The following is a 14,409-nucleotide window of genomic DNA, read 5'->3' as shown; positions in this document are numbered from 1 at the left end:
GAGACTGGATTCGAAATAACAGGATATAGGTTGAATTTATTTGCTTGTACAAGCGGAGCGTCTCACAAATGCAACAACAAGAGTTACAGGAGAAAAGGCTCCACGAGGAGCGTTGTCAGAAAGGTTTTATACTGTTCTTTACTTGGGCTGTCTCAGTCCCCTCCCATAACTGGAAGATCTATTCCATAGAAAGTGTCATAACGGTTACTCAACAACTTAGCAGACATATTCCATAGAAAGTGTCATAACGATTCTTCAGTTCCCTTTATAAGTAGACAAGCAGGAGTTCCCCTCCCTGACCTGTCTCTAACCCTCCATCACACATAGAGTTGATCTCTCTCTCTCTGCTAGTCTCAGCAAACCGTTGAAACAGGAAGTATCAAACCGTCATGTAAAAATAGGAACACACACACATTGTATGATTTCAAGACATCTGAAATACATCATAATCCTAATTTTTATAACAGTTGGTGTGGGTGGAGTTATTGTCTTCACCAGCAGAGGGGGCAGGTTGTTATTTGAGGTATGATTACATGTGACTGTGAGTGAGTGAGCACTGTATATGTTAGTATACTAATAGGGTTACTAATGGCGCTTTTCCACTACACAGTTCCAGCACGACCTTTTCCATTACTAAAAAGTACCTACTCAACGTGGGCGGGGTCGTCATAGCACGGCTCCGCGAAACTGCCGTGACTTCGTTTTATAAGCGACACAAAACACATAAACAATGGAGGATATTGAGGCAGTGGTGTACTTGCTGCTGTATGAGGCTTTCTGTCTCACACAAAGCAAGAAAATTGAGCCGTATAGCTGTAACTATGGCTGTAACGCTGTTGTTGGTATTTAAAAGCCGGGTGTAATTCTTGTGTGGGACGACTCATGACTCTTCCAGCGACAACTCTTCTGACCAATCAGAGGCCGGCAGTCTGTTGACGTCACATTTAGTATCGGCTTGGCTCGCTTGGAACCTCACCAGAGCAGGTACTAAAAAAGTACCAGGTACCAGGTACTATCCCTAGTGGAAACGCAAAACAAACCGAGGCGAGCCGAGGCGAGGCGAGTTGTGCTGGAACTGTGTAGTGGAAAAGCGCCATAACACTGGCAGGTATACAACTGATGAATGGGGCCCAATGACAATTAAAGTGGTCACTGTGTAATATATCTGATTGAATACAAGTCCGGCTTTAGTCTTCTGTTAGAAAAACTGCATCAATCCAGGAGTTCGGTCAACAATCTTTAATAATGTCCCACAGGAGTAAAGACAGCTGGTACATCGTACTTATCCAATATGAATTATCAGCCAATTATGACAACAACAGAATATATATATAATTAGTTATAATGGTCTGAAAAAACAAAGAAATAATGACAATAATTGCACTGCTGCTGTAAACAGTAAACTTCAAAGTAATGCTCCAAATGTCCACAAGAGGTCTCTCTACTGCCACCAAAGATCTACAGCACATTGAATACAGGCATCTGTCAGGATCCCTGTGTCTTCCTTTTGTTCCCTCTTTCTCCTCCCCTTTTGTGGGAGTATGTTTTTTGTTTAGTTTTCCTGGTCTCCATTGGAGGTTGGCCTCAAGCTGGGCGGAGTTGGAGTTCTCCTCAGCATCTGCACACCTGCCTTCTATCAGCAATCAAGCTTTTACCACCACTCACAGTATTTAAGGACCGGTCTTGCACTCCATTCCTGGCCAGATCGTCAGTTAACCCATGTGGTACTGTGCCTCGGCTCCTTCTTATTCTAGAAGTTTTTTGCTGTTGCTTTCGGTTTGCTTACCTGTCTCTCTTTGTGCAGAATCCTGGTGTTCAGCCACCATCCTGCCTCACTCCTGGTTCCCTGAACTCTGCTCTGCCCAAGTTCTCCAGCACATCTCCCCCTGCTCTCAGTGGCCTCCATGGACCCCCCTGAACCTCAGCTCAGAACCACTATTGGTCTATATTCCATTCATCTACCTGGCTTCCTCCGCTCTGGATTCCCTCTTCTTTGACCTCTGTGCCCAAAAATAAACCTGGTTTGTGTGAACTATCAGAGTCAGTGTTCTGCATTTTCGGGTCTAAATTCAAGGCATTATGACAAGTTTGGTCAACATCTTTAGGGAGTTGTCTCTACAGGAGTAAAGTTAGCTGGTACATCGTACTTATCCAATGTGAATAATCAGCCGATTATGACTTCTTCTGTAATTGTGGTTATCTAAGGAACATTAAACAACAACAGAATATATATAATTGGTTATAATGGTCTGAATAAACAATGAAATAATGACAATAATAGCACTGCTGCTGTAAACAGTCAACTTCACATTAGTACAAGTAATGCTCCAATTGTCCACCAGAGGTCTCTCTACTGCCACCAAAGGGTTAGGGTTACACAGCACATTGAATACAGGCATCAGTAATAGTATGAAAACTATGACCAAATAAGTAAGGTTTACACTATTGGCTACTCAAATAAAATAATTTATGACTAATCTGTTCAACATTATATTAAAATTAAGAACATAATGAACTAATTATCAAGCTAACAACAGAGCATTACACTTACTGCAAATAATATAGTAATGAACTGTACATGTAGGTTATTCTTTACCAGCATGTATTAATGCAATTATCAGCAACTCTTAATGATGCATAACTTAACACCTACAGTTGCATTTACGCACAACTTGGGAAGTTTTCTGACGACCCGTTTAGCGTCCACTCACTCCGCCATTATTATGAACTCTGGCTGAGCTGAGTAGCAGTCTGTGGGTCTGTTTGATTAACACACCTAGGCTGCCCGACAGTGAGATAGAGCAGGGACATTTGCACAGTCACCTTGTTTATTTGTTATTGCTTTGAGTCTCTATGTGATGTGTTCAGATCAGAGCTGAAGCCACTGACAGTCTGTTCTTACAGCTGAGCACAATTTATTCTTTATTCATATAATACTGACTGAGTTGTATTTTAATGTCAGTTGTGTTAATAGTTGATCGGTGGTAACAGTTCGTCTTTTTCCCAGTTTTGGGTTGAATGGAGAGAAAAAACAATTTACATGTAAAAAACAAGGGATGAATAAGTAATGAATGAATATGTTTATTGAAGTGTAAAACAGCCAAAGCTGCCCAGCAAACATGGACTTACAAGATAATATTTACATCACCTGCAGAGGCAAGAAAACCTAAGGGAAAGCAGTCCATACATGTTATTATATACATACATGTCAGACACATGACATCACATATAAACATACATTGATGTTAATGATTGAACACAAACTGAGCTGATGTCAAACAGACTGGGATGTCTGGTGGACATTTTCAGGAAAAGTGAATATCAGAGTCAACACAGTTTTTACACATCAATTCAGTCCAGAGGAGATCATTTCACTACTTCTAATAGAAACTATATTCTGACATTAAAGCACAGTCAGTGATCCAAATGAAACCAGAGTGAAACCTCGTCCACCATCAACATTTAAACAAAGGAAGCTGCTGTCACTTCCTGTTTCTATTGTTCACTGGTGAACAGAGTCAACAGTGATTTCAGCAGCTGTCTTCAGTCAGCAGTGTGACTGTGTGTCTCCACAGGAGGAGACTCTCCCTAAGACAGAGGACACAGAGACACTGAGGAACCACAATAAAACCCAAACCCAGCATACAGAGGTTCAGTGAATGTGGTGTTGAAGGTGTGGAGGTGGATCAGTGTGTCAGAGGAGACTCTGTAGAAGGACAGAGTGCCAGCAGGACAGTCCACATACACTGCTACTCTGTTAGAGACAGAGGAGGAGGAGGAGGAGGAGGAAGAGGAGGAGATGGATGTTCTTGTCTTATTGTGATGGACAGAGTAACGAACATCAGAGCAGAGCAGTCTCCAGGACTGATTGTTCCATCCAAAAAAAGAGTCATAACTCTTTCCTTTCCTGCTGATTCCTCTGTAACTCACTGATATATCAACGCTTCCTCTCGACTCGACCTCCCAGTAACAGCAACCAGTCAGACCATTACTACACAACAGCTGAGGCCAGTAGTCAAATCTGTCTGGATGATCAGGATATGACTGATGCTCCTTCACACATGTCACCTTCCTGTTGTTGTCAGACAGTTTGAGGTAATAGTTTACTGTGTTTGTGTCCAGTTTGAGTTCACAGAAATCTGATGAAGAGAAGAAGAAACAACACAGCAGCAGTTTATCATCTGACACACCTGATGGATTTATTCTCTGTTTAACTTCTGATCTGTTGTTCATTTCTATAAAGTTTCATGATGACACATTTTGTCAGTAATGTTTTAATGAATAAATACCACAAAGATCAACTTTTTATTTAAAGAGAAACTGACTGTGTGCTGTTTAGTTGTCATGAATCAAATTCAATCCACACTTACACTTCTTCACATCAAGTTTTAACCTGTGCTCTCCACCATGGTCCACCCTGGAGGAAGAAACACAGTCAGAATGATTTTCTATCCAACATGAGTCCTAACTGCTGTTCAACATGAAGCAGTGTTCCTCAGTTTGTCAGAGTGACACAGAAACAGGCTGAAACTCATCTGTCTCAACTGTCTGCTGGATTCTTTCACTGAAGTCTGAGAGGAAAAGACCTGAAGAAGAAGATGTGATGAACAAATATGTCCTCCCACATGATAAATCACTATATTAAATATTGATCTCTGCATGTTGTCCTGAGGATAGAGCCAGTCATCACTTCAATATCAAAAGGAGACAAAAGGAGCATTTTTGAAGTGATCAGAGAATAAATGCAGCTCTAAGACAGCAAAACATTTGACTGTAATTATTCCATGTGTTCATTCATTTGGTTTGAATATATAATAACAATAGTTGAAAGACACAATAAGAAGAAACAACCACAAGTTAGAAAGTTCTACATAAAGTTCAAGTGAACTTCTTTATAATAAACAGTAAATACATCAATAGTAAAATAACAGATGGACTCTCCTCTGATGAGTTCAGGGACACCAGGAGATCATGAAAGTTTAACTAAAGAACAACTTTAGGTCCACTTACTACTTTTTTTTACAGAGGTTTCACTCACATCATATGATCTTCAAACTGTTACATCCATACCTGAGAGTTTCCAGCCTCCAATGTGGATCCTCCAGTCCAGCAGACAAAAGCTTCTTTCCTGAGTCTCCTGGATGATTGTAGCTCAGGTCCAGTTCTCTCAGATGGGAGGGGTTGGAGCTCAGAGCTGAGGCCAGAGAAGCACAGCCTTCCTCTGTGATCAGACATGCTGACAGGCTGGAAATATAAAAATGTTGAGAACACAATTTTTTTAATCACATATGTACCAGAGTCCTACAGCTGTGCAGAATAATTAACATTAGAAAATTCCAGAGAAATTTTGAGTGCCACGGGGCTGCTGCTGGAACGAGTACACGATTTATTTACAGTGTTCAAAAGTCACCCTGATCATATTCTGGTTTCGAGTATTAAGTACATCTTACTAGTCAGTATCAAGTGTAATGTACTTTATTCTCAACTTAACATACCTGAAAATATTAAGTAAATGTTAATCATATTTAAGCATAAATAATATTTATTCAAACTAATTAAAGTCCGTGTAAAGTAAGAATAAATATGTGTCCTGAGTTTGACATACCACAGAAAAGTGTGTTGTTAACCACCCTGCCAAATGTGAATGATTAAACAGTGCCCGCCAAGTTCTGCTAAACATGGACGCTATTGCTGAGAGCTAGCTCGGTTAACTGGCAAAACAGACGGACAGGAATTAGCCAATCACAAAAAAGTAGCTCAGTTTCTGCCCAGCAACAGGCTGCCAAGGACAGCAGAGGCTCTACGGTTGCTACGGCGATTTGAGAATCTGCTTGGAAAGAATTCTCAAAATGCCCCAGAATTTGGCTTCTGACAAGGTCCTGAACAATTGCAAACTGTGAGAAAACCGTAACTCCTGTCCAAAGACCAAAAACACAGTGAGAGACACAGAAGCCGGCGGATTCTGACAGTGTTTACTTTATCCGGATATTCCTTAAAATGAGCGCGTAAGCTCAGTGCGAAGACAGAGTGAGATTCTTTTGAAAAGAAAAAGACGATTACATTAGAGTCAATGGGGAGTGAGACAGGTATTGCCGCCGGTCTCGGCCCCCCCGTTTAAATTTTGTGCAGACCCCGCCTGTCAACATCACATTTTATGAGTCCCAACACCTATGTCTACATTTTGACAAAAAATTATTTGTCTCCTTTTTACGGTTTGGCCGTGAGCTCGAGTTAAAAATAAAAATAAAGTTTATTTTTTACTGCTTCTCGCACTCAAGCTAACTGACGCTTCCACTCTAACTTTGAGGTAAAAGAAAAAGTGATTTCCACTCCTCGTTTGACTGCTCATAGTTTGAAAAGTTTACATGTTATGTAAAAACAGTTTGGTGTTTTGGAGAGAGCACAAGTTTTCCTCCGTTTTAAAGTTTGAATCACATTTCTACGTGCAGGTATGAGAGAGCTAGGTGACTCTGAAAAAAGGTGAAATTTTGTGGTTTAAAAAAAACATTCCCATTCATTTTCAATGGAAAATTTTCCCGGTATTTTGGGAATAACTTTGGGGAAAATTGGAATTTGAACATTCCAAATAATAGCACCTCTTTCCCGATCGAGAAGCACGTTTTGGTGTATAAATTGTTTTGGGTTTTCTCAAAGCTGTGGGAGGAGTTACGCACCAAAATTTGGCGGAAGAATTAAAAAAATAAGTATGCCCCGAGGCACTCCTTCTACAGCTTTACTGCTGTAGAGGGAGTGTCTTGGAGCTTAGCACCAGTGGCACTAATTAGTTGAAGTAATAATGGTAAGCAGAAAACGTAAGGAGAAAGAAGGATGGGAAAAGTTAAAAGAAAAGAAAACCAAGTCTCTCAAGACTGATGCATCAAAATGTAAAAATCTCACAAAGCTTTTTGGCTGCAGTTACTGCCAGCAATTTCATTTGGTTGTTATAGCGAGCTCACTTCTGCAGGTAGATAGAAGACCATGGTGCTGAATGAAACTACAAAACCTAAAGCCTCCACTTCTATCACTCTGACATGCTAGTGAGAGGGGAAAGAGGCCAAATAAGGCTCCACATTTAACCAAAGGTTTCAGGAGTGAAAATCTCTCTGTCTTCCATCTGAGTGCTGTTTGTTTCTCTGTTGTTCGTGTGATGGATAAAATCAATAATAGCTGACAACAGAAAGTTCAGGCCCATTTTTTAGTCCCTCTCCTCATCTCACCTCTGAGCTTTGGTCTGGCTGTCACGTTTTGATATATATATTGTCAGGGTTTTCTCAAAGCTGTGGGAGGAGTTACGCACCGAAATTTGGCGGAACAATAAGAATAAGTATTTAGAAGAATAATAGAGTGCCTCGGGGCAGTATTACTGCAGAGAGAGTAGCTTAATCCTGACCTGAGAGTTTCCAGTGTACAGTGTGGACTCTCCAGTCCAACAGAAAGCTGCTTCACTCCTGAATCCTGCAGGTTGTTGTTACTCAGGTCCAGATCTCTCAGACTAGAGGACTGGGAGCTGAGAACTGAGGACAGAGCTGCACAGCTTCTCTTTGAGAGGTTACAGCTACTCAGCCTGAAGAAAGGATTAGTAATGAACACAAAATGTTTAATTTATCCTATTTTAAATTGAACGTATTTATAAATTGTTCAAATATCCAGTGTTTCCTCCACCTACAGAGCTTTATGTGAAGCTTTGACCACTGGCAGCAGCCTCAGAAGAGCCTCCTCTGAAGCAGAGTATTTCTTCAGGTCAAACACGTCCAGATCTTTTTCTGATGACAGTAAGATGAAGATCAGAGCTGACCACTGAGCAGGAGACAGTTTAACTGTGGAGAGACTTCCTGATCTCAGGGACTGTTGGATCTCCTCCACTAGAGAACGATCATTCAGTTCATTCAGACAGTGGAACAGATTGATGCTTCTCTCTGCAGACACATTCTCATTGATCTTCTTCTTGATGTACGCAACTGTTTCCTGATTGGTCTGTGAGCTACTTCCTGTCTGTGTCAGCAGGCCTCGTAGGAGAGTCTGATTGGTCTGCAGTGAAAGACCCAGGAGGAAGCGGAGGAACAAGTCCAGGTGTCCATTGGGACTCTTAAAGGCCTCGTCCACAGCACTCTGGTAGAGATGTTTTAGTTTAGGTTTGTCTTCAAAGACTTTAGGAAACCGGGATGTTGCCAGCAGATTGACTCCAGACTTGATGAATGTCAGATGGACATGAAGAGCAGCCAGAAACTCCTGAACACTCAGATGGACGAAGCAGAACACCTTGTCCTGGTACAGCCCTCTCTCCTCTTTAAAGACTTCTGTGAACACTCCTGAGTACACTGAGGCTGCTCTGATATCGATGCCACACTCTGTCAGGTCTGATTCATAGAAGATCAGGTTGCCTTTCTGCAGCTGCTCAAAAGCCAGTTTTCCCAGAGACTCAATCATCTTCTTGTTCTCTGGACTCCAGTGTGGATCTCTCTCATATTTTCCATCATATTTGACATTCTTCACTTTGGCCTGAACCACCAGGAAGTGGATGTACATCTCAGTCAGGGACTTGGGCAGCTCTCCTCCTTCTCTGCTTTTCAACACATCTTCCAGAACTGTAGCAGTGATCCAGCAGAAGACTGGGATGTGGCACATGATGTGGAGGCTTGGTGATGTCTTGATGTGGGAGATGATGGTGCTGGCCTGCTCCTCATCGCTGAATCTCTTCCTGAAGTACTCCTCCTTCTGTGGGTCAGTGAAGCCTCTGATCTCTGTCACCATGCCGACACACTCAGGAGGGATCTGATTGGCTGCTGCAGGTCGTGTGGTTATCCAGAGGCGAGCAGAGGGAAGCAGTTTCCCCCTGATGAGGTTTGTCAGCAGCACATCCACTGAGGTGGACTCTGTAACATCAGTCAGGATCTCATTTTTGTGGAAGTCCAGAGGAAGTCGACACTCATCCAGACCGTCAAAGATGAACACAACCTGGAACTCTTCAAACCTGCAGATTCCTGCTTCTTTGGTTTCAGTAAAGAAGTGATGAACAAGTTCCACCAAGCTGTACTTTTTCTCTTTCAGCACATTCAGCTCTCTGAAAGTGAATGGAAATGTGAAGTGTATGTCCTGGTTGGCTTTGTCTTCAGCCCAGTCCAGAGTGAACTTCTGTGTTAAGACTGTTTTCCCAATGCCAGCCACTCCCTTTGTCATCACTGTTCTGATTGGTTTACCTCTTCCAGGTGGGGCTTTAAAGATGTCTTCTTGTCTGATTGTTGTTTCTGGTCTGTCTGGTTTCCTGGATGCTGTTTCAATCTGTCTGATCTCATGTTCCATGTTCACCTCTCCAGTTTCATGTGTAAGTATGAAGATCTCGGTGAAGAACTCTTGTACAAGTTTTGAATTTCCTGCTTTTGTGATTTTCTCAAACAAATTTTGAAATTTTTCCTTCAGGTTGGATTTAACTTTATTCTGACACATGGCAAGAATCTCTGAAAGAATGCAAGAGACAACATACATGGGAGAATAATGTCACAGTAAGTTCTAATAGTTTTCTGATAATTGTGCAGATTTCTGATTTATAACAAAATGTTAAGTTAGATTAAAACATGTTTCATACTGTGATGAATCACTTAACAGTTATACAACCATTAACACTACAACATTATCCTGAATTTAAGGCATGGTTTAAGCCTCCTCTCCATTACTCTCACACTGGTTTCTGGCATAGCCTGAGTAATGTGCCTCCCAAATCATTGGAGCACAACCTGTCCCATGTGTCACCTAAGACTAAATTACAGTGTCCAGAAGCTTAAGTCCTTCTGGCCTCCCGGTACCCTTCAGTCTCTTTGGGAATCCTCTGGAAGTAATAGAGGATTCACCAAGTCTGAAAGGACTAACCCCTCAGGTAGGAACCAACAACCTTCTGGCCAGAAGTCAGGACAGCTGCTCCTGCAATGGAGGCTTTGAAAATGTCCAATGCCGTATGTGCCAAATCCCCCCAAATTGTGGGAAAACACAGCAGTGCTCAACATAGGTTGATGAGTAATCCCACACCCATGCCTGTCAGCCTGGGAAAAAAACTGGGACTTCTGAACAGGACCTACCCATGAAACAAGGTTTCATACAACACACAATCATGTGTCTGCAGACTCAGACCCAACCTTTAAATGCAATAATCTGTTACTCCACCAGGACTTACAGGAATGTATGCTTCTAGATCTCCTGCATTCCTTCAGTAGAAGACAGAGACCACAGTTCAGTTTGGGTCAGGTGGAACTGTTGGACAAAAGGACTACACCTGATCCATCTACCACCAACCTGCACTGTGAACTCACTATGCTGACAGCTCACCTGTCTTTCTGGTAGAAATTATGGCTTCTAAGGACTATGTCCAGGTCCCATGGAGGGACTGATAATGTAGTCAACTAGGAAATCAAAGAAAAGATGTCTTCATTCACTGAAAACAAATCTCTGTGATTGCCGCCACCTTTTCTATTTAAGAAGAATCTCTAAACTCTGAAAGTTCATATAAATGGGACATGTAAAACAGAAGGGAGATATGACAAACAGTCAACATATGATAAAGAGTTTTTAATTAATTGCAGGGTCACACTGCCAACCTGGATGAACTATAGAACTGAACCTCTATGGTCACCGTGTTTCATCACTGTCATGTGAGATTTATCAGTTTAATCATGACTTACGTTTAGAGATGGTGTGTGAGCATTGCTTATTCATCTTCCCCAGAACCTTTTTGGTCACCTGCAGAGTGTTTTCACTGTAGGTCTGGACCATCAGATCCACTGTGTCCAACTGGTCAGCCTTCTCCAGTCGACTCTTTGGGATTGTTGGGAGGTCTTCCAGAACCTCAGGCTGCTCCAGGTACCACTTAAATGTTTTAAAGTCATTTTCTCCCAAATTCTGTAAAGTTCTCAAGAGATCCTCTTTAGGGATAGAGTCCACTGTTTTTTCTCCCTGTATGAAAGAAAGAAAACCTTTTAAACCTTAAACAAAAATACAGTTCATCACATCCCATCTCATCACTCTGCTGCTCACTGTTTCCATTAAAAGTTTCCAAATTCATGTTTAACATCTCTGTAGGAATCTGTCTACCTTTATTGACGTTACAGTGACTTGAATTAATCACACAACTTTATCACACAACAAATCAATATGAAGGATGTGCTGAGTTCAACAGAAGCACTTTAGAAAACAGAGAGTCTTCTTAAAAACAATGCAGGACACTTTACAGTAATCCCAACTGTTGACTTCTCATCTGTGAAACACCACAGCTGTTATTTTATACCAGGAAACACTTCAAACTAAGGTCACTAAGGTTGGGCTTTGATAGCAGCTTGTCAAATCAACAGCTCAGTTAGGAGCTGGTTTGGTTATTCATAATAGTTAATAATTATTAAAGATAATTATGAATTAAAGCTGCAAGCAGTGATGAACGGGCCCTCGCACTCCCAAGCATGTCTTTTTGTGGCGCATCATGCACACGTAGATGTCTTCAGACCTGGGCAACAATAAGATACAATATTGATCAACCATGAGACATTTGGTCCAGGTTGGAACATGTCTGTTAAAGTTACAGCAACTTCCTGTTTGATGGTGAATCATCTTAGTTTGTTGTGGTGCCATGGTGAGGGCGCTCGATTGAGGCGAAAGAGTTTGACAGAGACGAGATCCAATCAGAAGGTAGAGACGAGTTAGGAAAAGGCGGGACAACTTGGGAAGTTAATCACTAATCGATTTCACCGTCAGGAGGTGAACCACACACTTGATCTTCCCCGGGAGGACAGTGCAACTGGCACTAGCAGCTATTCTATGGGTGTTTCTCAATTCTCTTCAATTGCATCTACGTTTCCCTCACTTACTAACCCTAACCTCTTTTCCACTCGTGGAGTGAGGAGATGCGATTTTAGAGAAAAAATTTAGAGAGGACCTTTCCTCCAAATCGTCACATGAACCAACGTCTGGTTTCTGATGATGGATCAGCTGATCAGCTGACAGTCGGCTTTGACAGCTGTAGCCACTTTTGCTCAAAAAAGCAACTTTTGATGGAGTTTGTGTCTCCACACATGTTCACTGTGCTGATACTAATAAAGTTACAGATAAACAGATAAACACTGAGCCACAGGATGAGAGGATTAAAGTGATAATGTTCTACATCACAACACTGTCGATGAAGTAATAACAGAACATGATCTGAGGATCTGATTATTTTGGCATTAATAGATTTAATGCAGCAAATTTAATAAAATGATCAAAGATGAACATATTTCATTTCTAAAGACCAGTGCTGTAATCTTATTGGTTTCATGTTCAGAATATGAATTGCTCGATTATAAATCATAATTTTCTTGTCCACTGGAACATTTGACTGTTTTTAATGAATCAAAGCACTTTATTGTCTTGTTCCTGTTTTACTGTCTCTGTTCTGGTGCAGCGCTGCAGTTCACTTGAAAGAATCACAATAAATTCTAGCCTGAATCATGAGAATAAAAGGTTTGTTCCTCTCAGAGCTCAACAAAAACTAAAAACATCAAACAGCTGTGATGTTCTTACCTGTTCATCCATCTGCAGACGTTAACCCTCGGTGTCTCTGTGCTTCTGAACGTCTGCTGTCTCTCTCACCCTCGATACTCAACCATCTGATGACATCACTCTGACAGCAGAGAACAAGTCTGTGGGATAAAATGATCTTCAGTAAAACCATTTAAACTGACTGCATATCAATAATAATGATAATTATTATAGTTTGATCTCTTTAAAACATTCACGGTAACAATTTCTGTTAACCCCAATGTTTGTTATATAAACATGTATTAAACACATTGTAATGTAGTTATAAACTAACTGTTAAATGTTTGTCTTTATGTAAAGCACATCCAGTTGTTCCTGGGTATGAAATGCGGTCTATAAATAAAGCTGCCTTGCCTAATAACTCATATCAGGAAGTCACTTATATAGTATCAAACATAACAGGTTATTACAGCTTAAATATCAGTTTGTCTCGTTAGGTGAGAAAGGTGATTAAATACCTGAGACTCTGTGTTCTGCAGTCCGACGGCTCTCAGTGAATCTTCCTGAACTCTGACCAGCTCACACACACACTTCATACTTTCAGCCACCACCCAACACACCCGTTAACAGAAGTTTTTACTTCATCACATACACACATCATTTCTAGAAAATTTCACTGTCTACAGACCTGTTGCACCATATATGGAGTCATGCCTTCCTGTACAGCTTCCTGTTCTTACATTCAGTTCCTCCTTCTAACAAATACTTCTTAAAATCATCATGTGTACTTTTCTGTTTATTCTTTCCTAACCGATTTTCTCCACCAGACAAACTGCATGAACTTAGTGAGATATTTGACTTAAAACAGAACATTTGGCCTCATTCACTAATATGAGCACAGAAATATTCTCACTTTCCGCCCAAAATAAGATTCATGACGTGCACACCGGCCGATTTTGTTTTCACCAGCATGTGTATGTTAATGAATCAGAATCATTCTAAACTGACAGTCCTGTGTCCATGATCTGCACTCAGTTGAGTTATAAGAGATTACCCCAAAAGGTAAAAAAACTGAAGAATTTCACAACAGCAGAAATTGAAATAATTGTGTCGGAGGTGGAAGCCAGAAAACGTCTCACTTTGCTGAAGTGTGCCCTCTGGAGTGACAATGTTCAAAAGAAAATCATAATAAATTAAAAAAGAAATGTAATAAGCCTGGGCTGCTGTACCTGAGGAGGTCAATGCTGTATCACCTGAGGTTCAGTTGGTGGCACAAGTTTTTAAAAAAAAGAAGAAAAAAGATTTGACTTCAAAGTTGATGTCTAAACACAAATTGCAGACCAGAATAAATATGGAAACAGTAAGAGGACAAGGAGCAGCACATCTGATTCAGCTTCAGTACAAATTTTTGGGTTGGCTGCAAACACACGTACGAAATGATGTCAACAACACATACATAAGTGTAAACCACAAACTGGATGTCCAAACTTGCATTCTGACATTTCAATAGTGTCTAACTATACTGATTTCCCAAACTTCATTAACCTGCTTTTTAAGAGTATAAGTGTATTTCTACCTTAACGTTTATATGCAGCCTCAAAAATAACTTTTCTCTGAACCTTGAGAGAAAACTTCAACACCATCATACCTATTGTTCTCATCTGACAGTCTGTGTTTGAGCCATTTTACTTTATTATGATTTACTTCATTATATTATGATATTATAGTTTCATTAATAACCTTGATGGCTGTAAGAGTACTCATCTAATTATTTAGATATTATTTATGTATATGTGGTTGAAGGTCTCCCCCTGCTGTCCATTAATAAGTATTACATCAGTGGTAGGGAGGTGGGAGTGACAGATCCTATGAATGAATGAGTGATTGGAGACAGGTGGGTTGAACTCATGTTGA

At 40.8% G+C, this 14,409-nt stretch overlaps 2 protein-coding genes across 2 annotated transcripts in view; one reads left to right on the top strand and one right to left on the bottom strand.

Annotated features, from left to right (window-relative positions):
* The window catches only part of LOC133997984 (pleckstrin homology domain-containing family G member 3-like), a 378,673-nt gene that overhangs the window by 252,007 nt on the left and 112,257 nt on the right, over positions 1–14,409 (top strand). The gene's annotated exons all lie outside the window — the stretch shown is intronic.
* Positions 3,051–13,091, bottom strand: LOC133997558 (NLR family CARD domain-containing protein 3-like). The gene is made up of 7 exons (XM_062437194.1): positions 13,014–13,091; positions 10,671–10,941; positions 7,667–9,455; positions 7,391–7,564; positions 5,071–5,244; positions 4,371–4,417; positions 3,051–4,139 (listed from the first exon to the last, which is right to left on the bottom strand). The coding sequence occupies exons 1-7, from the start codon at positions 13,089–13,091 to the stop codon at positions 3,589–3,591; spliced, it is 3,084 nt and encodes a 1,027-aa protein (XP_062293178.1). The 3' UTR covers positions 3,051–3,588.

The sequence above is a fragment of the Scomber scombrus genome, chromosome 17 (genome assembly GCF_963691925.1).
Source record: "Scomber scombrus chromosome 17, fScoSco1.1, whole genome shotgun sequence".
Taxonomy (NCBI): Eukaryota; Metazoa; Chordata; class Actinopteri; order Scombriformes; family Scombridae; genus Scomber; species Scomber scombrus.
The sequence above is the reverse complement of the archived record's forward strand: the minus strand, read 5'-3'. Positions and strand labels throughout refer to the sequence as shown.

Excerpts from the sequence above, each read along its gene's own strand:
- LOC133997558 (XM_062437194.1), bottom strand. The coding sequence starts at position 13,091 with ATGAAGTGTGTGTGTGAGCTGGTCAGAGTTCAGGAAGATTCACTGAGA. Across the intron at positions 4,418-5,070 it reads TGGAGGCTGGAAACTCTCAG|GGTGGACCATGGTGGAGAGC; the intron begins GTATGGATGTAA and ends TTCTTCCTCCAG. Across the intron at positions 4,140-4,370 it reads AAAACTTGATGTGAAGAAGT|ATTTCTGTGAACTCAAACTG; the intron begins GTAAGTGTGGAT and ends TCTCTTCATCAG.